The 25,552-nt window shown below is 45.2% G+C and overlaps 1 protein-coding gene across 8 annotated transcripts in view; it reads right to left on the bottom strand.

The window, feature by feature from the left end:
• MBOAT2 (membrane bound O-acyltransferase domain containing 2) overlaps positions 1–25,552 on the bottom strand; it is a 121,882-nt gene that overhangs the window by 6,266 nt on the left and 90,064 nt on the right. For all 8 annotated transcript variants that reach the window (XM_044390188.3, XM_026518533.4, XM_026518542.4 and 5 more), the window contains 8 exons: positions 19,619–19,674; positions 18,340–18,394; positions 13,019–13,202; positions 8,846–9,038; positions 8,381–8,484; positions 4,698–4,762; positions 3,036–3,168; positions 822–973 (listed from right to left, as the gene is read on the bottom strand). In XM_044390188.3, the coding sequence (XP_044246123.1) occupies positions 822–973; positions 3,036–3,168; positions 4,698–4,762; positions 8,381–8,484; positions 8,846–9,038; positions 13,019–13,202; positions 18,340–18,394; positions 19,619–19,674 (942 nt within the window). The remainder of the gene's footprint in view (positions 1–821; positions 974–3,035; positions 3,169–4,697; positions 4,763–8,380; positions 8,485–8,845; positions 9,039–13,018; positions 13,203–18,339; positions 18,395–19,618; positions 19,675–25,552) is intronic.

Genomic DNA, 25,552 nt, shown 5'->3' with positions numbered 1-25,552 from the left:
TCTATAATACAGAGAAGACCAAGTATCTGTGAAACATAAAAAAAAGAAGGGAACAAATTCATGAAACAGAAGTAATTCATTTTCTTTTGACTAAAGCAATTAAGAGAATTAACAATTCCTTGTAAAGAACAAGGTACACCTTTTTTTTTCTTTTTTTAAATTGCTGTCATATTCTCTATTGTTTATCTTATTTTAAGTTCTCCTATCCTTTCCTTTTCAGAGTTAACCGTCTGACAGCCTCAACTCTCGGTGCACAGACTTTACCGTACTTACTCGTAATTATCAGAAGATATATTTTGCTTCCGCTCCCAGAATATCCCCAGTGACACGTAAGCCTCTGCCTGAACACATAAACTCCTACACCCTGACCCCAGAGCAGGGGTGAGCGAACTCCAGCCTGCGGGCTGCATCTAGCCTGATGTCGCTGTTTTAAAGGGAGGTACAACTGACCTATAATACGGTATTAGCCTCAGGGGTGTACAACGTAATGATTCGATATATGTACATATTGCAAAACGATCGCCGCAGTCAGTCTAGTTAACATACAAGTGTAAAAAGAACAGCCACACTTTCCAGTTAAACCTCTGAGAGGTCCGAGGCGGTGCTCACCCAGCTGATGCTTCTCAGTGTAAATCACACTCATCTGAGGGGTGAGTGGTGTCAATCATTCCACAAAACACTTGAGACTTGTTGGTTTAAGATGAAAAGATAACTACAGAAAGTGAGCTATGGTGCTATTTTTCTATGCTACCCAATAGCAGAGCACTCGCTCTTCAGAACAAAGCGATTCCCGCTGGGGTATTTGTAAGCATGACACTTACCTGTAAAACATGAATGACGGTTTTACAGAAAGAAGTACGAATGGCACAACTGTGTAACTTATTGCTATTTGAGTCATTACCCACGTTACAACATCATACAGTAATTTAAGTTGGGGAGGTTCGATGAAATAATGTCTAAAGTTACTTCTCATCTGAAATAAAGAAACGAAAATATTTGCTTTATCTTTCACATTGTTTGTAAAAGCACACTGACCATATCTACTGTTTCAAGGATGAGGAGTGACTGCAAGTCCCACGCACGGCTGGCGGATGCCTACAACAGGGCCACCCCTGCAGGAGAAGTTGGGGGGGGACGAATATGCATGTGTGTAAAAGATAAGGAGACAGCAAAATGTGGGAATCCGGGTACAGGGCAATGTTTCTGTAAGATCTGAAGTTGTATTAAAAGTTTCTTTAAAAAGTTAAAAATAAAACTCCTAGAGCTCCTTAAATCATATTTGGGAAAGTACAGTATATAAATAAAGTTCTGTCTGTTTTCACTTTTTCTACTGCGATGAAATGAGACAACCTTCCTTTTCTTTAAGCTCTATGTTTATGAAAGACAGATGGGTATCATACACTGAGCTTAGGTCAAACACACTTATCAGAATAAATGGCAACAATGCACATTCTTCTCAAAATAGGTGTTTCTTCATCACCGCTATTTAGACATTTTTTTAGTTTCAAAAGAAGTCAAAACATTTCAGTTTTGAAATGCACAAACTTAACCATCTACTGTGTTCTCTGCTTTTCTTGTCTAACATGTTCCGAAGTGAAATGCGGCCCGCTACGAGGATGCCCCTGGGTTTTTCAGAAGTGACCTGCTGGATGGTTAATGGTGCTCCCACAGAGAGACCATGACTTCTAGTGGCCGGAACGGATCCCGGCACCCACCACGTCTTGCCCGCCTAGCGGCTGCAGCAGCCACCCACCCTCTTCCTTCCATCCACCGATGGGAGATCCATTCTCCTGAAGCATGGCTTTCAGCGTTCCATCCCCCTGCTTAAAAACCTCACTTGGCCCCCAGGTATTCAGACAGAATGAGGATTAGGCCTTTTTCCCAGTCTGGTGTTCAAGTTCTTCTGTCACTGCCCTCCTCCCTCCTTCCCCTGCACTCCTTTGCCCTTCCAGAATTATCCACTCTTTAGGTATTCACGATGTCTCTGCTTCAACCAGATTTACTTGTCATTTCCAAACACACCGGGCACTTTCAAACTTGGTTCTGCTAATGTCATTTCCATGCCTAGAACGTCATGTTCCACCCCCATGACACTTCACTCACTTTTGAAATAATGTTCATCTTCCAAAGCCCAAATCCAACCAAACTTTCCTAATGAGGCCACCTCGGGTGAACCCTACCAAAAGGATTTCTTTCACCTCAAAACAACTATGTTACTTACTATAAAACCCATAGGATGTATCACACATGCCTCGTGGTGTGAACGCACGCACACACAAGTACATACATCGGTACACACACCTTGTGCCCCAATTAGACCACAAATGACCAGAAGGTACGGCCCTTAGTTAATAGTTCTCTGAGATTTCCCTCATATGCACCCCAATGTACGTGAAAACTGAATAAATATCTGCTAGTTTGTTAAACGAAGGCTTCTCACCTGTAGGTGCTCTAAGAAGCCTGTTCAAACACCGTTTCTGTCATGTTACTTTCCTCTGACTGACTTTGGAGGACTGACACTAAATTGTCCTTCTTTGTCCACCCCATGTCACCAACCGAATTTCTCAACTGTTTCCCAAAATATTATTCCAGGTTCCAACCACACAAACACTCTGAAGACTGTCTTGCTTCTAATATGGCACCTACCACCCCAGGAATGGCCCATCCACTCTGTCTACACTGTTCGTACTCCACTCTTCATCTAAAAGAGGACTCAAAGGTGACAGTTTTCAGGAAACATTTCTAAAATAAGCCTACTCTTCTGATCCTCTTTATTTAACTCAGTTTTAGCTCTCATTCAGAAAATTCTGTCAAGACAATGAACACTTTGTGGGTACCTCCCACGTGCCAAGTCTTCTCCTCAAATGAACCAAGTGTGGAGCCCCCCCGGGAGCACTCAACGAACACGCCAGGCACACACCTCACTTCTGGCCGGGGCACCAGACACAAGCCCTGCCTGTAGAGGGGTCCTCAGCCTCCTTCACCAGGGCAAGGGGACTGCCACCGAAGTACGAAATGGAATTCTGGATACTCACAGCTCGCGCTGCCAGTGTCATCACCACTCCTGTTAGAAACGTCAGATAATATCCTGGATACACCCCATGCCAAATGGCAGACAGAATGAACGTCTGGATAGTTGGACTCAAGGAGGCTCGTTCATAACAAACCCTAGAAGCCAGAAAACCACGGAGAGCCAAGAGGAGTGATTAGTTTAGATAGTCCACAGTGACCATTCTTTTCTTACCTGACAGGACAGAGGGTAACCAGGAAAACAGCCACCACTTAACATCAGCAGGAACGTGACCTGTGACCTCAGTGAGGTGACAGCTACCAAATACTGCTATTTTTCTAGGAAAATAAGTTTGATTTTCATCTTTTTATATGTAATAGTTAAAATGAACATTGCCAGTGTTTAGAAATCTACATGATTTTCCAAAAAATCTTTAATATTAAAGATATTTTATTTTACATTATTTTTTAATCTTCTTTAATGACTTTTGTTTAATTAAGAACTTTCAACTGACCTAATAACACTTCTTTCTGGCAAGTCTAGCTGTGCTTAGTCTAAAATTTCTCTGTAATAGGGTAGAGCACTCAGATGAAAATAAGATTTTCCAAAGGTATCAAATTTATTTTTTTTAAGTCATCTCTATGCATGGGGCTCAAACTCACAACCCCGAGATCAAGAGTCACGTGCTCCACTGACTGAACCAGCCAGGTTGCCCCCAAAGGTGTCAAATTTAAAACACAGCAGTAACAAAATCACGCAACAGATTAGCTCAGAGAATCTGCAGCCACTGGGAGCCTGCAAGATACCACCAAGTGACACTATGGTACGGTGGATATTTCGAGGGATAAAGGTACTCAACTTGTCACAAAATAAAAGACATTCCCAAAAAAGACTGCTTGACCCAGAAGAGTACTTAGAGCTGTACCGTCGCAGGGCAAGATTTCATAGAACAGACCCGAGGTAGGGGAACAGGTCTCACTGGGAACAAGGAGGCAGAGTCACTGCAAGTTTCTGTGCGACTTCCTAACTTTGTCTCTTACAGATGTTGCTCTGCTTACAGTGCCTTACCTCCCCCTCGGCCGTGCGACAAACTCCGATCACGGATCCCGGCACCAGCAACTCCCTCTCCCCTCTGTGCCCGAGCCTCGCCTGCTCACGCTCCCTGCCCTTCCTCCTACAGGGAATGGTGCGTGTGGGCAATGCTACTGTGTTTTTAACAAGATCACGGACTCTCTGGCTGCAGGGGCTGGGTCCTTTTGTCGGACTCCTCTTTGTATCCTGTGCCTAACATGCAGAAGCGTCTGTCAAATTGAAATATTTTCACCCTGGAACTGTTCTGGAAAATCTAGGGCATCTGTATGGTGGTTGTGCAGCTACTTTGTTTTTACTTAAGCACATCTCCAGGGAATGAGAGTAGGAGGACACCGGCGATCTCAGACCCCGGAAAGATGCCGGGGAGGGTGGACTGAGAGGCCAGTGAGAGCTGTGCTCACCACTCAGGCCGAAAAGTTCGCACATCTGATGGACTCTCGCTTCGGGAGATGTTAGCAGTGTTTCCTGGTTAATACCAAGGTCACGATGTCACTCAACACACTGTTAATTTAATCAAGACTCTGAACTCAGTGAAGCTTAACTTCAAGCATTAGATGCCACGGCACAGCTAAAGCCTGTTCTTGAAGGAACATACCTTTTGAGCCAAAGAGCTGTCTGAATATTCCAATTATCAAGAAACATCTTGAAACTTGTTGACATCTGAAAAACAAAAGAACTTTTTTCTTTGGCCCACAAAATGATGAAGCTTGAAATATAAGTAATAACATTTTATTGTGCCAAAAATAAGTTACTTGACATTGATGGTAGGGTACTGATTTCTTTCCTTAATACTGTTTTTTTCTGATACGGTAACATCATTGTGTAAGCATAATTTGTTTATTGTAGAGGCCATCTATGACATAAATGGATTTTTACCATTTTCTCCTATATGTTAACAGTTATTGGGGTTGTCATGGAATTATCCCAAAGACATTCCTGATATTTAATGACCTTTCAGTGACCCTTCAATGACTCTTTCACTGGGGACTGGACGTCCCATCAAGCTTCAGTCTCTCAATCCCCTCACCTCCATGCCTCTTCGGCCACCATCTGTGGCCACCAGGAACCTTGGCCCCCCCCGGAACTACTACCATCTTCCCAGCTTTCCAGCCTCTCCATGCAAGCCTCTCCCATAAAAGCTTCCCCTTGACCTCAGAAGGAACTTCTGGTCCCCCACCTCTCCTTCTTCCCTCAGTAACTATCTCCTCCTTGCATCTTCACTTCCTTCCCACCATTTAGAGGCCATGGTCCATTATTTACTACTCTCAACAAAATCCTTGATGTCTTTCCTTCTTTTTCCTTTTAACTCACCTCCCTGTCAAAATCCCAGCCCCAGATCAACCTTACTTTCCACCTTCCCTACATAACCTCTGAATCCAAGTGCAGAATATCAGGCAACACTTGAGACTTCTCCCCTAAATCCATCCTTCTTGATATCAGTTGAGCCCTCAACCTACCAAGCAATCCTTGATTCCCAAGACAGTGTATTCTCCTCTTCCTGAAAACAGCTATTGCATTGAACCATTTTCAACTCTCTCTCTCTTTTTTTTTTTTTTTTTGGTAAGCCAAAAGCAGGTAAATATCAGCAATTTCATGAGATCCCAACTAATACTTCAAAAGTTCCTCACTTTCTTATCTCTGGTCCTATCACCTCCTCCCATCTTCCCTCTCCCCCTCCCAACAGGTAATTTTGCCTCTAACTTTAGTGAGATGATAGAAACCATCAGACTTCAAATTCTCACATCAAAACTGCAAAGTCAGCTGCCTCCACACTTTCCTTCCTCCATCCCTGGTTCCTCCTCCACGCGGTCAGTCCTTGCACCTGTCTGCTTATCTCCCCTCTCTCCATCTTCTTAGGGACCTCATGTGTCCATCAGCCTCTCTCTCCCTCTACCATATTTTCACACTGTCTTCAAATAATCTAACTGGAAAACATGTACCAATCTCTCCATTTTAAAACAAAATTAAACAAAACAAAAATCCCTCCTTCAATCACCTCTTCCCCTCAGCTATGGCCTTATCGCTACCTTCCTTCCCTGTACAGGTAATAAATGCCTAAGTGTTGTATAATCTTGCTTTTATGCCTATCCCTCCCTGGAAACTGTTACCAAAATCATCAATAAATTCCCACGTTGTTACAGCTGACGGCACTCCTGAGTCCTCCTCTTACTGCACATCTCAGCAGCGTTTAACACTGGTCACCACTCCCTCCTTCCAAAAAACTAACTCCTTTATTCTTCACTTTCTGTTGTACCATGCGTTCTCAACAAGGGTGATATTGCTCCCAAGATGATAAAAACTGGTCCTTGGGGGTAAAAAAGTCTTACTCTTTTCATGTGTGATTTAGCACGTTTACATATAGCACATACACCGATATACAGTATACGTGGTATTAAATTTCATGGGGGCTGGATTAGGGAAAACATGTCTCAAAGTCTCTGTAGGGTAGCAATAATGAACAGGAAGTTAGAAACACTGCCATATATTCATCACTCAAGTTCCATAATTATCAGCTTTTCCTTCCCCTTCCCCATTTTATTACTGACAGTGTTAAGAGAATTTCAAAGCAAATACCAGACATCTTATTTCACCCATAAATAGTTCAGAATTTATTGGACTTTTATAAAACCAAGATCAGACCTAATCACCTAAGACACCTGTTGTGTTCAAATATCACTGATTGTTTAAAAACGTGTTTTTCCGGTTGGTCTGTTCAATCAGGATCCAAACACGGTGCACACAGTGCGTCTGGCTAAAGCCTCTTTTAACCTGTAACAGTCCCTCTCTGCCCCCCCGCCCATGTCATTTATTTATTGGGAAAAATTGGGTCATTTGCTTTGTAGAATTTCGCACTTCTGGATCTGGTGTTTAACTTACTTCTCCATACTCTACACGCCCTCTAAATTTAGCAAGGTCGAGAGACCTAATCAGGTTTAACTATCTCAGCAAGTACTTGAGAGATGTGCTGTATTTCTTATGACATCACATCCACAGGTGCTTAATGACGACTGTCTCACTCTGAGTGAGGAAACTTCAGGAATGCTCAGGTGCACTGGTGGGTCCCGCCGGACCATTCATCCGTCAACCTTTCACCTAAAGTTCTGATAGTTTCTATTGTTGGAATCATTCTCTCAGGCTGGCAAACCGATGTCCCTTTTGGTTTTCCTCTTCTCTCTCTGGCGTCTCCTCCTGACCTGCCCTCCTCTACCCAGTCTGCAAGCACAGGTGCTCGGGGAGGGGGTGTTCTCATCTCTTCTTGGTCTCTCAGTGCTCTCTCACGGCTACTCTCATGGTTTCTCCCAAAACTTGAAATGCTACACGCCGGAAGTTCCCCAGTTAGGATCTCCAGCTCAGGTGTTGTGGCTACTTAGTTAAGTCTGAAATCTGAACACACAGTGTCTTTCCTTTCAAACCTGTGCCTGTTCTTTGTTCCTTCTCCCAGTGAAAGGCATCACTGTAAAACTGGTCCCGATTCATAACTCATTCTCTCTTGCTGATGCTGATGTAACACTGAGTTCTGCTGAGTCTCTGAAACAGTGCTCCCAGGTGTTTATGTCTCTCCAGCCTCACGGGCATGACCCTGATTCAGGTCACCATCACCTTGGATTAACACAACACCCTCCAAACAGACCACTCTATCCCACGAGGGCAACTCATTCTACCTGATGCAGCCAGATCCCTCCAAACCACAGCTGTGATCACCTCACTTGCCTGCATAAAACCCATTCACAATACTCCATCGCTCTTATAAGAGCTCCAAACTCTTAATACGGCCTCTGAAAGTATCTGAGCCCGCCTTCGATTTCTGCAGGCTCACCTGTCACTGCTCCCTACGTTGTGAGCTACACGCCATTTCTCACCCCCTCATGTGGCTCCTCCTCTCCTTAGAGTGCCTGGCACCCTCCTCCTTATCTTTTAGGACTCAGCTTAAGACATTACTTCCTTCGGGACCCCCTCCCTGAGCTATCTCATCTGAGTTGGAGCCTATCTTGTAGCACACACACCCCCTACACCTCTCTGATCACAACCTATCCTTCTGTGCCCCTTTGGCCCCCTCTCTAGATTACGGCTCCACGAGGGTCCAGATCATACCAATCTTACTCACTGGATCCCCAGTGTCGTGCACATGCTGATGGCCGATAAATACTGGTTCAATGGAAGAATGAGTATTATTAATAAAAAACCTTCAGTACCACTCTTGGGACATCACATCATAACCCATAAAGGTATGGTACGTAAAATATCACACGGTAACTAACTTGTTAATGACTGACTAACCTCTATTTGTTGAATTCTCAAATTGGAAATCAGGTCCCAACGAGCTGTTCCATTTTCATCATATCCTCTGAAACCAAAGCCTGCAGCATTATTAATAGCATCAGCTGCAGTAAACAAAATGAAAAGACAGTATTAAGAATACATGTAACAACCTACCATGTTCTCCCAGGAGGTATATGTTATCATACACTAGGATCTTTTAAACAGTAGATTTTTCATTCTCATTTTTATCTGATATTATAATAAAATGGGCCTTGATCCAGTTTTTAGGATATGCTAACCGTTTCTAGGATATTCCCTTGTATTTAGGATATGAACTGTAAAGTTTGTTTCTTCTGGCAGAGGACTCTCATTTTTCGAACTGGTCTTTAACTACATATCCTCAAGAGGGCGCTCTCCCCGCTGGCTACAGAGTAAGATTCACTTCAGCACCTTAACAGTTAAGTCTATTCTCGTGCGACTCACCTAACGTCCACGCAAAGTAGTATTTGGGTCTGGCAGCTAAAAGAGAGATATAGAGATAGACGACTTTTGTTGGCCATGAAGCTGTAGCTTGAAAATGCTCATCAATGTTATACTCCACAGGTAATGTTTTGGAGATGGTCAGGTGAAAGAATAAGGAAAGTCCACAGACTAAGAGCTTCTGAATGACTGCGACCTGAAAGAATAAGACAAGATTTCATAACCTTAGGGGCGCCTGGGTGGCTCAGTCGTTAAGCGTCTGCCTTCGGCTCAGGGTGTGATCCCGGCGTTCTGGGATCGAGCCCCACATCAGGCTCCTCCCCTGGAAGCCTGCTTCTTCCTCTCCCACTCCCCCTGCTTGTGTTCCCTCTCTCGCTGGCTGTCTCTATCTCTGTCAAATAAATAAATAAAATTTAAAAAAAAAAAGATTTCATAACCTTAATCTGCATCCCTTTTAATTCATCTGACATACTACTACCAGATTACTCTTCCTGAATGCAGCATGAACTAACTCTCCTGGTCAAAAATCATAAAGAACGCTGCGCTCAGCATTGTAAGCCCCCAGGGTCTCACGGTAGGAACATGTATGTCCAGGCTTCTTTCTAACTATTCCCTCTGGATTAGGGCTCAAGTCACACTAGAAACCTCAGTTTGTGTTTTCAAAGCCTTAGTTAAAAAAAAATACCTGAAAGCAAACACAGGTGTGTAGGTGTGAATACACAAAATATTCATTCACATGAGTAACTTTTGGGTGTGGATTTCATATTATACACACACACACACACACGGCTTATCTTTCCATTGTGATTTTCCCTATATTTTCCAAATGCTATGTGTATTTCATGGACATTGTTTTTACAATAAACAATTAAATGCATCTCTTTAAATCTGAAAGCTCTCTAATGCAATTTTTATCACAAATGATAAAACCAAAAGAACTATACACCCAAGAAAACAAAAAGATTTGCATAAAAGACTCTGGTGGGAGAAACAAAAAAAAGGCCATTCTTTCCTATATTCCAGTAAGGTTAAATCACCTTAAAAGAATCCAACTCATGGTGCTTTTGTATTTTTAGTAGGCCAGAATATTTCTATCTGACTCAATGTAGGGGAGATTATAGCACCTGCCAAGGGAAGGGAACGGGTGGAAGAAAGGAAAGGTTGCATCCAGGTAATGGAACATAACAAAATACTTGGACTTTGAGTGTCCTGCATAGTAATAAAACAATATTAAAATTAACTGATCTGCAAATGAATATTCATATTTTCACACTTTCTCTAACAGTGCTGAAAGAAGGGCTCAAAGGCAAGTGTCAAAGCACATGTCAGATTCACTTCATTTCTGAAAAAGCTGCATTTGCTCTCAGGCCGCTCGGTAGGAGGTATTCGAGCACTCGAGGACTTTTTGCTGCAGCCCTCCTTCTCATTTTCCTCCACGTGTTTTAAAGCTTTCTCCAGTATGGTAAGGCTACCTTTTCTTTACCCCTCCCCAAAATATCTAAGCTTTACATTTGAGAAGAACAGGTAATTAGAGAAAAATTTTAATTATAAAGAAAGTGAGATGAGACAAATGGCCTCACATATTAACCTAAAAACTGGTTGTATCATCTTGGAGACACAATGAGCAATGTTGTGGCCATTAGACTAGACACACAAGTTTCCAAGTCTCAGTTTAAAAACAAAAATTAAAGTAGCACACACCTGATCTCAACTACCGGGTGCCCACACATCCATGAGAATCCCCACAAAGGCTTGGGCAATGTGGGATCAGGTAGCTCAGAAGGCAGGAGGGGGGCCTAAACCTGGGAGGCCAGGTGTGACCCCTGGTTCCCACATCCTCCCTGCTTAGTAAGTGGGCACTCGTCCACCATGCCAGCGGGAGACCAGAAATTAACTCTCAGAGAAGCCGAACCAGAGAAGATCTAGGCTTAGGGACATGGGTCCAGAGTAGGGGGCTGGGTAAGTGCCAGAATGAAAACGTGGAGACTCTGGAGGAAGTCTGCATCCTGAGAGGTGGGATCCTCAGCCCTTGTGCCCGGCCAGCTCCAGAAACCAGCAGTCAAGTCTGTATCTACCTCGTAAGATGGCAGAAGACTGGAGGATCCTTTACTAAGAAGGTAAGCAGCTCCAGAGAAAAGTCCTGCAGACGTCTTGGCAGAGATGGACAAGTGTCCCCCAGGAGCCACCCTCCCCTTCTTGCACAATGATGGAATTTTTATTTGGGCACATCTAGCTGAAGACCACACGTGACAGCCCCTCACAGCTGGGTGCGGCCACACGGCCCATGCGTGTTAGCTCAAGTACCGAAGCCACTGGCTACCTGACTGTCCTCCTTCGGATCCTAAGGGTCCACACAGTCCACTGATGTACAAAGAGCTTCCAAATGCCTTTCAGTGATTTGTAAATAACTATCGCTCTGTGTGAACTTCACACATATGGTATTTAAACTAAAAATATAGTGAACCAGTGAAATAATAGATTAAGAGTATTTGCCATTGCCAACGACCTCTGATTTATAATGTCTACAACCCAAAAGAGGAAAAGTGACATTTTATAAGAGGAATCCCATAAAAATTCAGTGAGGTGACAGACTATATACATTTGTTTTATTCTCTGTTGGGATTGATTGACTGCTACTCAGAAGTTTACACCACTTGAAATTTTTCAAATATTTTACGACATTATGTCCAGTACACCTTGATTCCTAGCTTTTAATCCTCTTTCCAGTATTCCAGAGTAAGATTCTGGAATATCGAAGCTATCTATATTAATAATCCTTTCCTTCTCCTGTGGCAGTGAGACCTCTAAGGGGTTAAGTGGTCAGCCTGGAGACACCAAGTAGTCAATGGAAGAGATCTGAATGTACTCGATTTCAAGTCTGAAATTCAAGCCCATATGATATGGCATTTATAAATTAACATTTAACCAGTAATAGAAAGTATGAAGACAAAAGCACAGAGAGTCACATGGCAGAAAAGAGATAAAATAAGAGCTTTTGTGAATGCGTGCACATTTCCTCACTCACGCTTCATTTTACGATAACTTAGAAAGGAAGGTGATCCTTCGCTCCAAGCCCCACATTCAGAAAAAACCTACTAGCCCCCTTTTTTGTCTCACAGACTTTTTATCACCCTATTTCTCATGGGACTTTTAGATTCGACCAGATCAAATCCATAGAAATTCCACCTACGCAAAGCCTCGGAGCCTTTCTCGATAAGGGAACATCTATCCCAGCAGTTCAAACGAAATAAAGCTTATGTTCAGTTGCGAGGCAATCTAGCACGGACTTCGTAGTCAGACTGCCTGGGTCTGAATTCCAGTTCTCCTGCTGCCAACCTGGGACATGTCGGTCAAATCACGTAGGCCTGGTTTCCTCATCTGCTAAGAGGTGAGAGTAACAGCACCTACCTTATGTTGTGAGCGCTGAGACAGTAACTGTGAGCTGTCCCCAGCAGGGCTGGGCACACGTGGGAAGTGCTCTCCAAGGGTTAGCTAACTTTTTTATTGTGGGAAGTCGGGAAAACTTTTATGGACAGGGTGATATTTGACATAGGCCTTTAAAGAGGAGTAAGATTTCAGCTGGCGATGACCAGGGGAGAGGGAAGTCAGGAGAGGAGAAGAGAACACTTTGAATTAGCTGGAACATGAAGTGTAGGGAAGGAAGAAGCCTAGGAAATTAGGTTGGGTCAGTTCTGTGCAAACGACTTTCTTATAAAATACTCAATAACCATAAAGCATCATTTTCACTCAGGTACTCGGCACTGTTGCTGCTGCTGTTTGTTTTTTTTTTTTTTTTTAAGATTTTATTTATTTATTTGAGGGAGAGGAGGGGGATAGAGGGAGCACGAGCAGGGGGAGGGGCAGAGGGAGAAGCAGACGCCCCATGGAGCAGGGAGGATGCGGGGCTCCATCGCAGGACCCTGGGATCCTGACCTGAGCTGGAGCAGACACTTCACCGACAGAGCCACCTGGGCGCCCCCCAGCACCGCTTAAGTAACCTTAGCTTTGCTCTTTGGTGATGACTGTACCGCTACTAGCCGCACTGTGATGCGTCATTTATTTTGAAAATCGTTTCAAGGTCACAGTAAGTTCAAACCTTGAAGACATTAGCGTCTTGAAACAAACAACACTACGCGACACACGCTGTCGAGGCTCCTGTCGGCCCCAGGAGCTTACGTTGGGAGACGGCTCTGCGCTCTCGCACGGCAGGTCGTCTTGCCCACTGGCGCCTGGCGGTGCCCTGCGGTGCGCCCGGCCCTCGATGAAGGTGATGTAGTCTCTGTAGGAGCAGAGCGGCCCGGCCAGGATGCCCATGAAGTTGCAGGTGTAGCTCAGGTACTCCAGGAGGCTCGGCATGCGCCTGCGGGCAAAACACACGGCTCCTGAGGCTCCGCCGGGAACCCTCGGCGCCCACCTCGCTGCTCTTCCCGTTTCCTTCGCAGAACAAGCCTTGATTTTCATCTGCATTCGTATGTTGGGAATTCAAAAGTGAGGACGCGGGAACGCTCAGGAGCATCTCTGGGTAAGAGCGCTTCCACCCAGACCTTCGTGCGCAGCTACAAGGGCTGCTCCTGAATTTCTCCACCGTAAAACAAACCCGAGCCGGACAAGGGACGGCATAAAGAATCATCCCCTACCAGTTCGTCATTCACTCGCCCAACAAATCACGTGAGCACCGACTACGTGCCCACACGCTCCAGGGTCAGAGAGGCTGCAGTGAACAAAGAGCAACATTCTGCACTCACAGAGCTCACATAACAGATGCGGAGAGCAGATAATTGAAAAACATGTATGAAATATTTTCAGACGTGCTAAGTACTACAAAGATAAAAGGTTATTATTATTATTAATTAACAAGCCAAAGGACTCTTATAAGGCAACAGCTGAGCAGAGATGGGAAGGCAGTGAGAGAGGGAGCTGTGTGGGTAACTGGGACAAGGATTCTGGGCAGAAGGAACAGTGAGTGCGAAACCCCTGAGATGGGGCATGTCCAACAGCAGGGAGGCCAGTGTTGCTGAACCAGGGAAAGAGGAGAAAAATCGGAGAGAACTGAGGTAAGATCCTCTAGGGCTGCCTTATAAGCCATGGTAGGAACTTTGGCCCTTATTCTGAATGCAGTGAAAAAGAACAGTAGGGTTTTCAAAAGACCTATGTTTCCAAAGAATCCCTCTGGCCCCTGAGTGTGGACAGGACAAGGGTGGACGTCGGAAGGCCAGCCGGGAAGTCACTGAGATCTCCAGGCAGGAGGTGACAGTGGCTGGGAGCAGTGGGGGCGGCAGCCCCCGCTACCGCTGGTAGGGCTGGGGGTTTGCCCACAGACTGGATGTGGGTCCGAGAGAGAAAGGAATGAAGGATGCCTTGCAACATTTGTCATTCAACTGCTTTGAGGTCTGTCCAGATGGCACATGGCATCTAAAGTTTATGGAGCTTTCTAGTTCTAAATGCAGGGAACGGGGTAAAAAATACTTAAAACACAGGAACCTATGTAGACCGTATACATTATCATATAGATGAATTAGCAGTCTATGTCTTTATTTTCTTTCTTTTTTTTTTTTAGAGAGAGAGAGAGCACATGCGCACAAGCATGCGAGACAGACAGTGGGGGAGGGGCAGGGAGGGAGAGAATCTTAAATAGGCTCCACACCGAGCACAGGGCCCGCGGTGGGTCTCAAACTCACGACCCTGAGATCATGACCTGAGCCAAAATCAACAGTCAGACACTTAACTGACTGAGCTACCCAGGTGCCCCTTATTTATTTTCTACCAGCAGTTCCATTTACTAAGTTGGCTTCCCACTGAGAACTATAAACTCTCATAAATAGAACAACTCCACCTGAGGATGGGAAGCAGGCTTCTGGAAGATGTTACGATCCTTCCTTCCTCTCTGAGAAGTGGTTTCCTTAAAAAGCACAAACCTTCTCTGTGGCCGAGAGAAGCTGACAGACCCCCTCATATGTATCTTTATAAAAACAATAAAAAAGAAAACAGTGCTTCCTGTCCATCTGATACTAGCTACATCACCACTTAGCCAAAACTTCTTTTTTTAGATTTTTCCAGAATTATTCTTCTACATTTAAAAGCACTTTGGGCCTTACATATTTTCTCCTGAAGGCTCAAAATTGAGGAGAGAAAAATGTTGCTGGCAGATTTTCTCTTGCATTTTTTTCCGTAATGCTGAAACAGAATGCATTCTCACTGCCTCAGACGCTGGGGTAAGTGCCTCCCATCAGAGCCACAACAGAACTTCTGTGCTCCTGTGACAGAGCCCCACCTCAACACCAATTATTTCAAGCCCCCAAACAATGTCAGGTTATCAAGGCACAGCCCAGTCCTACCAAGTCAAACTATGTATCACAATTTGCAAGGACAGGAGATAACTCTGAACCATGAAATTCGCTGAAGTAATTTCTGGCTCAACTGTCCTATCAAGTGACAAGTCATTTTAGGTACTAAGTAGATAATTATAATGTTTGTTATTAAAATGAGAACCAAGTACAACTGTAATGCTTCATTTATGACATTAAGTGAAAGAATCATCCGTTCATTCCATAAATATTCATTTGGGATCAACTCCTCACTGTCCTAGGTTTGAGCTTCTCACTCTCAGCGTTACGGACTTTTTTGGGACAATACTCCTCTGTCGTAGGGGGCTGTCCTGGGCACTGGAGGACTCTTAGCAGCATCCTGGCCTCCACCCACTAGAGGTCAGCAGCACCTCCCCCCTCCACTGTGACAACCAGAAATGTCTCCTGGGGGGAGGGGGCACAAACACCATCAGTGGTGAGCTGCTACTGAGGTGATGAGGACAGAATGATAAATGGGCCAAAGTTCTATCCTCACAGAGTTTACATTAGGAAGATAGAGAGAGGGACGATCAAAATAAATATATAACTGCAGACTGATATGTGTTGTGAAGAAAAGTCAAGCAGGGCCAAGAGACAGAGAGTGACGGCAGGAAAGGGGGTTTCTGACAAGGAGGTCTGTGTAGTTAGGAGCAGGAGAGCTACTAGCCCTTGTCAGGCCTTGTACCTGGTGGTCCTAAGTGGTTAGTCTGCTCCCAGTTAACTACAGGAGGAGCCACCGTGGGGTTTCCTTCAGAGGAGGGGTAGAATATAATCCAACACACATTACAAAGACCTCCCTCCGGCTGCCGAGTGGAAGGTAGACCAGGAGGGAAGGAGGACAGGAATCTGAGCCCCGCTGGGGAGGCTGTTCCAGGAGACCAAGGAGAGAGCGAGGGTCCGGCTGGGGTGATCTCAGTGGGAATGGTGAGAAGCCAGTCACATCAGGGATGGTCAGATGTCAGGGTCACATGAGAGACAGGTCTCCAAGGAAGAGTGAACTTGCCGGTGAAGTGGATTTGCAGTAAGAACACGTGAGTTTGCCCAAGTTTTTGCCATAAGGCACTAGTGACAAATGGTGCCAGTGTGAACTAAGTGGGTAGTGGGCTGGGGAGAGGGAAGAGGGAGCCAGAACTCAGGAGTTCTATTTGGAACATGTTCTGAGACGTCTACACAGATCCACGCTGGGATGCTGAAATGGCAGTTGGTTACAAGGCCGGAGCTCAGGAGACAGGTGTTATGGGAGGGCAGTTACGAGACCTCAAATATGCGGACAGTATTTACGGGCCATGGACTGCATGTGATCCCCAGAGAAGACGGAGATGTCTAAGGGTGTGCCTCGGAGCCCATGAATATTTAGTGGTGAGCCTCGGAGGGGCAGGATTCAGCAAAGAAGACAGAAGGAAACAGCCAGGGAGGCAGGAAGAAAACCAGGAGGATGGTGTCCCGGAAGACGAGAGAGGAAGGAATCTCGGGGTCCGAGTGGTCCGCTGGGTCGGACCGTGCTGGGATGCTGAGCTGCACGCAAACCGAGGCTGACCATTACACCCATCGAGATTAAGGGTCCCCTTGAAGCATGCTGTCAGACCAGAGGTGGGCACAAACCCAACCACGGGGGTGCTGAGGAGGGAATGGGGGTGCGGAAGGGAGACAGTGACACACATCTTTCACAGAGCTTTGCTCTAAAGGCTGCAGAGTAATGGGCAGGGAGCTCGAAGGGAAAGTGAGGTATAGGTGTGTCTCCTCTCAGTTAGCGGGAAAAGACGGAGAAATGCTGAATGACCATGAAAGGGTTGGGACAGCTGAAGAAGAAAACCCTTGCGTTAAAGAGAAGCAGCTGGATTCAGTGAGAAGCTGGAGTCAGACTGGATGACGGACAGTGATACTTGGTATGGGACTGAAAGTGGAGTATTTTGTTACAGATACAGGCAGTCTGGTAGCAAAATGAGGTAGAGCTGCCTTTCTTTTGTCCAAGAAACAAACTCTGCTACCATCCTAAGTGAGTGCAGGGAGGGAGCGCTGGACATCTGAGGAAGGAGAACCAGGAGCAGACAGGACGGATGCAGCCGAACTCCTGGCAACACTAAGATCCTGATTTTAAATTTGCAGTAACCCACTCAAAACAGGTCCAATCAGCAGCGAATGTTTTTCCACTCTGCTTTCTTCTGCTGTTTAGACAGGCGGAGAGTCAAATTTAATAAGGTTTGGGGTTTTGCCAGGTAGGTATGTGCGAGGGAAAGGCAGGAACGGGGGCTGAGTGTCTCCTGATGAGAGGTTATAGGGATGGGCAAAGGACGCCTAAAGATCACAGTACCCAGATCGAAGTAATCTCTCACCGACTAAGTATAGTCAAGTGTATATTTACTGATATGTAAGTACTGACTGCACAGAACATCAACACAGAATAATTTTAAAGATGGGGAACATAAGGAGATTCCCAAGACATGGTTCCTAAAGTGAACACTCAGGGTGGGGTCTATCTACTGCCACAAACTTGACCTCATGCTTCTGACAGCCATGCATCTATTAGTTCTAGATTTACAGAAAACAACGGGCTTCCTCGGAATTTTTCTTTAGGTAAAATGAGTATTTGCTCTCTTATTATATTAGATTCAGATAGAGCCTTCCAAGAAATTAAGCTATTCCTTAGATTAGTCAACACAGCACTATCATAAATAAGTAGAAACCTACCCAGAAGGAATTCCTCAAATAATAGCAAGACGATCTTACTGGTTCTTCATTATTTCAAAACATGGCATCTACGTGCTGTATTAACGTATCTTAGCCCAGTACCTGCCATCAAGTTATCGATCTATAAATGGAAGTGGCGTTTATCACTCATTACTATATGGCAGACATGAAGACTGTCTTCAGGGAACTCAGAAAATCATAGAAGAGACAGAAAATTTAGTGATATCCGCATGGTACAAAAGAGGAGCATACTGTAGGCTGATATATCCAAGGTACCATGGGAGCCTTAGAGGGGACAGGTAGCCTAGCAAGATTCAGTGGCAGGTCGGTGTGTGGAGGGAGGAAGTTTGGTTTTCCGGAAGTCAGTACCTCCAGTAGGATGAGTCAGCCTTAGCCATGAGAGTAAAGTGCATTCCAGGCAGAGACCGCATGAACCATGGCAGGACACAATAAGAGGGCACGTACCTTACAGCTAAACCTCTCTGTGATGAAGTCAGTTCTTCATCCTTTCGAAACATCCCTGAAAAATAAAAACAGATACTTTTACCAGTTATGGTTTCCTCCAAGGAAAGAATGGCGTTTTCCCCCATTCACACTTTCACCACTTTTTGCATTGAAAATTCAAGCTATAATCCCAATTTTGGAATAACTGGTTCCTTTCTTTCTCACTGCAATATAGGTTCAATCATGTCAAAGGACCACCACGTAACCCAACATGTCTAGGTCTGTAGGAGATAAATAGCACACATTGGGGCACAAATCCGACTCTTCTCTAGAGGAAATTATTATTAACTTAAACATGCCCAAATGCTAGCATATTTTATAGCAAACACTATGACTTTCAAAAGGGGGCATTAAGATGTTTCTGTTATTAGATGATTTAAATGACTCATCAGTATTATGGGCTAGAAGCTCAACATAAAGCAAGGAATGATTTCGTTATCTCTCTCGAAGGAATGAAAACCATACTCATATACCTTTTCCACCCGTTTCTTTACCTCTCTCCCCAAAGAGGAGGATATGATTTACGATTACACATCAACTTACCAGATTCTAAGCCAAATTTAAAGACCAAAGGAGGACAAAATTAAGAGGAAAACAATATACTTAAAAATTATTTGTAGGTCTTCCGTAGCAGGGGGAACAGGATGGGTGATCTATACAGGGGGACTAAAAGCCCGGTGCAAGAAGGTCCCTAGGCCGCTACGAATGATGGGTCTGAAGGGGATGCTTCTCCAGTCTGTGAAGAAACCAGAGTCAAACTCGTGACTCACAGCCCAGACTGTCAGCATTTCCTATGGCAAGGTGTCCATTCACTGAAGATATAAAATACGAATATATAAATATTTATGCTAAAAAAATGTCACTGTGTGTATGTATTATATATTAAGGGATAAAGGACACGGGGAAAACATTCGAATACTAATAAAACCGTAACATGGAGATAAATCAGGGACTAGTAACAGCTGTGCTGTCTATTTCCTCTATATTTTAAATTGCCACTAATTTGGGTCCAATGACAGGATCCCATTCTTTTACTCCGTTTTTGTCACTGGATCAAGTGTAAAATTGAGATGAAACACTGCAGAAAAATAAATACACTTCAATGAACCTACTCAGAGTTAAAGATTCCCCTCTCTGACCTCCTCGAATACAGAGCAGAAAGTTAGGGTCATAGCTCAGGTGAAAGTACATTTGAACAGGATTTCTTTCAGTGACGAAGAATTAATTTCTAAATTCTTACCATCATGAATTTCATAAGCCAAACTAGTGATCTTCTGGGTAATTATCATCATTGGGCTGTGACAAAATAAAAAACAAGTATTTAAAAGCAGAAACTTAAAATAATATTTATCATATATGAAAAAGAGTTTATTCTGCTTACACAACTACAAAATGCTGGCATTTTTTTAACATACAAAAGACCTCAGAGGGATTTCAAAGAGCTGGTCCAGGGGCTGCTGTGTTTGGGGAAGGTATAGGGGCTGCGGGATCAAGGCCTTCTCCCTTGCTTTAAAAAAGCAGGAAGGAAGGAAGAGAGGGAGGGAGGGAAGAAAAGAAAGGACAAGAGAAGGGAAGAGAAGGAGGCAGGCAGAGAGAGAGAGAGAGAAACGCCACTCCTGCTCCACGGAGACCCCGTGAGCAGCGCCACCCACCGCCCCCTCACTCCGCGCTGGAACATGCGGCCAGAGGAAGGAGCACCCAGGCATCAGGCGTGGCCCCGGTTTCCTGAGTTTGACTTTTCAACACACCATGCTGCTTTTTGCCTCAGCTGACCTAAAGGTGGAAAGTAAGTTGGGAAAAGGGGAATAGGTAGAAAATTAAAAGAGGTTGGGTGAGAAATGTAGAACAGAACAGGAGGGATGGGGGAGGAAGAAAGAGGACAGTGTCCGTCTCGCTGGTCTGGGACCCCGGGGTGAAGGGCCTGTGAGGGCCATCCTAGGGACAGCACAAAAGCGCCCTTTAAAGAGGGCTCTAAGTCATGTCACAATTAAGAAAATGGAAATCTTTTCTCCATATTTTATAATCTTTAATTGAATGGATAACTTGGAAAGGAAAGATAAATAAATCCACATCAGAAAGCCACCAGGATACACGTTTATCCTTTATTACAGACATTCATATTACAGAACAATTAACCACAAGGTATTTATTTATATTTCTGGACTTTCACTAAAACCAGGAAACCCTGTTCTGCCTACAGGTAGGGTGTGAGCTCTACCTGCTTGGAAATCGCACGGCCTCCATGGCACAGCCAAGGCCTTCAGGACAGGCCAGCCATGCTGCCAGTGAGTGGCAGGAGGAAGCTCAGACCCCACCATGGAGACCCCGTGTTCTTCCACCTTCCCCACTGCACAGAACATGAGTGGTCAGTGTCCATTTCACCTCTGGCCAAACCTGAGCATCCTTCAACACGTAAAGAAAGGAGGATGCCGTCAGGGGCAATGAGACACACAGACCCAGGCCCCTGAGAACCCACAGCTCATTCTCCTCAGCCAGCAGGCAAGATCTCTCTCTCTCTCTCTCTCTCTCTCTCTCTCTCTCACACACACACACACACACACACACACACACACACACACACACACACAAAACCTGTCAGATGACAACTGCTCTCAAACTCAGTGCATAAGGGAGGAGATTCCCCTTGGGTTCCCTTAGAAGTCAGTTCTTCCTTTTACACCAGTCTCTCTCAGGAAATGATCCCTCAGCCCACCTGTCCCCCAGGCTGCCGTGTCAGCTTGCAGGATGTTTCATGTGAGGTTTGTAAAAATAATGATTCCCACTTCCCTGGGGGCAGAGAATCACTTTTCTCATCTTGTCTCATTCGCTTCATAGTTTAGCTCACCAAAGAATTACAAAATACTCTTCTGTTCTAAATTCTAACTTTTTTTCCTCAAAACATAATAAAAACGACTGATCAAATAATGAAGTTTATCGACTCAGTGACATACTAAACTGTTAGGTACATATATCTAAGATGTTCCAAAAATGCAAATATGTGCTGACTGCATGCCCTCCTTGTGCCCCGGGCATCCCGGCAGCCCAGGCAGTTCCTACACTACCAGGTGTGCAGGCCGCCGGTTGGCTCCTGGAAGTGACTGGGCTGGGAGAACGGGTCGTGTGAGGCTGTGCTGTTCCATCCGAGAATCACGCTTCCTAACAGGGATGGAAAGAATGCAGGGAGCAGAGCTGAATGCTCCAGAGTCTTTCCAAATGTGGCTCTGCCCCCTTAGACCACTCTTTCTGGAACTGTTTTGCAAGGACAGCTCCTTCTTCAAGTCCCAGCTGAGAAGTCACTTGGTACTAGAGACCCACGGGACAGTTCTACCTCACATAGCCCCCCAGCCATGATGCCCACACCTGCCCTTCATTTAACCTTAGCTTGTTTGCTTCCTTCCAAGTATTTCCAGGTTCATGGGTGTTTTCGTTTATCCAATTACAGTGGCTGTTTTAAAATCTGTCTTTCCTTTCTAGAAAGTCCATGAAGGAAGGAACCAACAGTCCTCTTCACCACTGAATCCCCAGTGCCTCGCTCAAGATAATGGGCTAAATAAATATTTAAAAAATGCAAATAAATGGACTCTTCTAAGTGTCCAGTCAAGACCTCTTACTCCTTCTACAGGCTGATCAAACTCCCTCCCTCTTGTCCATTCTCATCTGTGCTTGAAAGCATTTTCCATACTGTTTCGTAATTTTTTTGTTTACTTTCCTATCACCACAAAAGTCGTGGGCTACTGAACACCAGGAACACTGCCTTATTTATCTCTGTACCTTCGATACTCGGCACATACATGGGCTCAGAGAACCAACTGGTTTGCAAGAACATCTCAACATCTTTTTGTTTCCTTTACTGGTGATCATTAGCCCTGAATATTCCCTTTGGTTTTAAATGGCTGGCGGTTCTGCTGCCTCTGGTCCAATCTGTCATGGGGTGGGGGCAAGGGGTGGCAAATGTGAGAGTAAAATGCTAGAAGGCAGAATTACTACGGAGAGACTCTGAAGGAGTAAGTTACAAATGAAAGTAAGACAGTACTAAAGTGAAAGGTTCAGCAAGGCACGAACAGATTAATGAGAGCTCAGAAAAGGAAACCAGAGGGAAAATGGACAGATGAGTCCAATACAGGCATGTGCACAACCAGGAAACAACAGAGTGATGGGGAAAGAGAACCAACCTCACCTCACTACAGCTGAGCCCGGGGTGCAAAGAAAACACTTCTAAATTAAGACAACTCCACTGTTCTCAAAGAGAGTACCTGCAGTGGGTCTTCTTAACAGTGCACTTCGTTCATAAGCACTTGTTTCGGTGACTCAGACATTATTTCACTTACACCTTTACTGGCATTTTAACTACCTATTGACTTTGCATCTGGCGGAGCCTCCCATAGCTAATCAGTTCCCAGGTCCTACAAAGTCTGAGATCACGGGATGTGAATCAGAAGGCCCTCTGGCTTCCCCCAGGGTGGAATCTGAGGGATGGAGGAGGAAGGGGAGGCGGATGGCTTCTGAACCTTCCCCGAGTGAGCTCTGGGCTGCGGACAGAGCCACCTGTAACTTCTACATGACGACGTCACTGTATTTGGGTGGGACGACATGTATTCACTTCTGCTGGCACTCGGCTAGGAATGTGGGAAAATATGGAATCTGTTCAAAATAAATACTTCAACTGATGAAATAGTTTCAGGTATTTTTAAAAAGCCCCATCTGATGTAAAGAACTAAAAGCTCTACACTTCTTAAAACTTAAAAAAAAGGATGCAAAGTTAAAAATCATTTATATGCATTTTTTCGTCTCTACAAATAATGAGAATAACAGAATTCAACTATAGTTAATAGTTGAATTATTAGAAAATGAATACTGGGTGATGGTAATTATTAAGGAGGGCACGTGATGTGATGAGCACTGCGTGTTATACACAACTAATGAATCATTGAACACTACATCAAAAACTAATGATGTACTATATGTTGGCTAATTGAATGTAATAAAAAAAAGAAAATGAATGCTAAAAAGAATAGTCACTTTCTTAATTGCCCATCATCTATAGGAGACGGGATCTCTAAAGACATCTGCATACGAATGCAACAAAGCAACAGCAAGCACCTGCCAGGTCAAAGGTCGTTTGCCACCAGGGTTCAAGTCACCTGACAACAGAGAGGACGAACTGTCAATTCTCCCCTAGTCATCTTTTTCCTCCGCAAACAGTAAAACCCCCTGCAGCCAAACAAGACCAACATACCGAGTGCCAAAGAAAATGCGGGGAGATGTGATGGAAAGGGCACGGGTCTCTGAGCCACGTTCATTCATTCACCTTACTCCCTCATTCAAAAACAGGTGTTCAACAAGCACCTACAATAAACCAGATGCTGGAGACACAACCGTGCACAAGACGAAGGTCTCGCTGCCACGGACCTCACAATGGACGGAACAGAGAGATAAGAAAGGAATAAACGGGTAAATGCATCGTCTGCCAGATGCTGCCTAGTGCAGAGCACAGGAATGGAGCAGGGCAGGGGAAGAGGGAGTGCTGCCACAGGGGTGATAACCCGCCTCACCCTGAAGGTGACATTTCAAGTGAGAACAAAGCAGAGAGCAGTTCGTGGAGGTAAGAATGTCTAGGAAGGCAGAAAAGCAGTTCAACGGCCCTCAGGCAGAATGTGACTGGCCCTGGGGAGACCGGACTGGAGCACGTGCGGTGGGAGGGGACAGGGACAGAAGCTGGAGACAGGCAGGGGCAGAGGTCAGACCCAGACGGCTTTTGCAGGGGCAAGTGAGGACGGGCTCCAAACCGAGTGACGCAGAATTGGAGGGTTTTTGGCATGAAGTCACCTGGTTTTAAATGGATGTATTCCGGTTCTGGGCTGAAAAAGACTGGGGAGCCATGGTGGGATAAACAGGCCAGGAGAGGATGGTGGGATAAGTAGGCAGGAGAGGGTGACAGCACGTGCAGTCTGATGTGGAGCCCAGCTGTCATCAGAAGGTAAAGACAACAGCATCTGATGACGATCTGACAATGGATTTGATGCAGGGTTTCAGCTCCAAGACCGCCAACGTTTCTGACCAGAGCAACTACCTAGAAGCACGGGGACAGCTGAGAAGGACACAGGAGGGTCAGGGAGGGGAGTCGGGGAGTCTGTTTCGGGCACATTCAGCTCGAGGTGCCTCCTGGACCCCCAGGTGGAGGTGTGGGTGGGGACCAGGCAGCCGGCCACAGGACTCAGAAAAGTCCACACAAATCCTGCCCCCCCCACCTGCGATCCCTTGTGGGAGACTGGGAAGCCACTTCACTTTTCCCCCCACGTTATTATCTAAAAAATCGAGATAATGATGCCACTATGTAGATTAAAGTAGCAATAGGACAAATACCTCGAACAGTATCTGAGACACAGCAAATGTCTGCTAAGAGCTTCCTTTAATAAATACTAGAATTGCTACCAGGCATCAGGCACTAAAGGGACAGGATAATTAGCTGTAAAGTGTGGTCTCCGGAGAGAGGCTTTCTCACGAAAACAGGAGATAAACAGGTATGTGAATAACTATAGAAAAAAGTGTTACAAGCCAAACGAGATATTTGAAGGAATGAGTGCAGAGATGAGAGAAACTTCAAACCGAGGGGAAAACCTAGAGTCGGAGGCAGGTCCCCTGGCCTGTATAAGATGCGTGGATGGCTAGCCCGAGAGGGCTCCCCAAGCAGAGGGAACAGGCTGGGCAACTGTCCAGAGGGGAGAGCAGGGCCACATGGCTGCAGCGTCGGACGGCGAGGAAGACAGGCGCACTAGGCTGAGGGGCAGGGCTGGGCACAGTCTGCGGGGGGCTCAGAACCTTTAGAAAACGGCAGACTTCCGATAAAGGTCATTATAGCATGTGAGCGGACAGAAGAGTGGAAAAGCTTTGGGGGAGGGGTGGAAACCAAGCCTTAGAGTAGCCTGTTTGCTCTTGGTAACTTGACCTACGTCAGTAGCAGCCAGACAGAAGGTTTCCTCTCACCAAATGTAGGTCAAGGTGTGGGAGACACTCCCTCGGGATGAAACAGGATCAACAGAATATTAAGGTTCAGCAGTTGAATAATTTACATCCATCCCACTTACAACACAGTTAGTGGATGCTCTGTGACAGGACGGTGATGAGAGCAGAGGGCCTTCTAGAACTCAGCACGGAACACAAAGAGACATCTACA

The sequence above is a fragment of the Ursus arctos genome, unplaced genomic scaffold, assembly GCF_023065955.2.
Source record: "Ursus arctos isolate Adak ecotype North America unplaced genomic scaffold, UrsArc2.0 scaffold_8, whole genome shotgun sequence".
NCBI classification, from domain to species: Eukaryota; Metazoa; Chordata; class Mammalia; order Carnivora; family Ursidae; genus Ursus; species Ursus arctos.
Note: the sequence above shows the minus strand (reverse complement) of the source record. Positions and strands in the feature narration are given on the sequence as shown.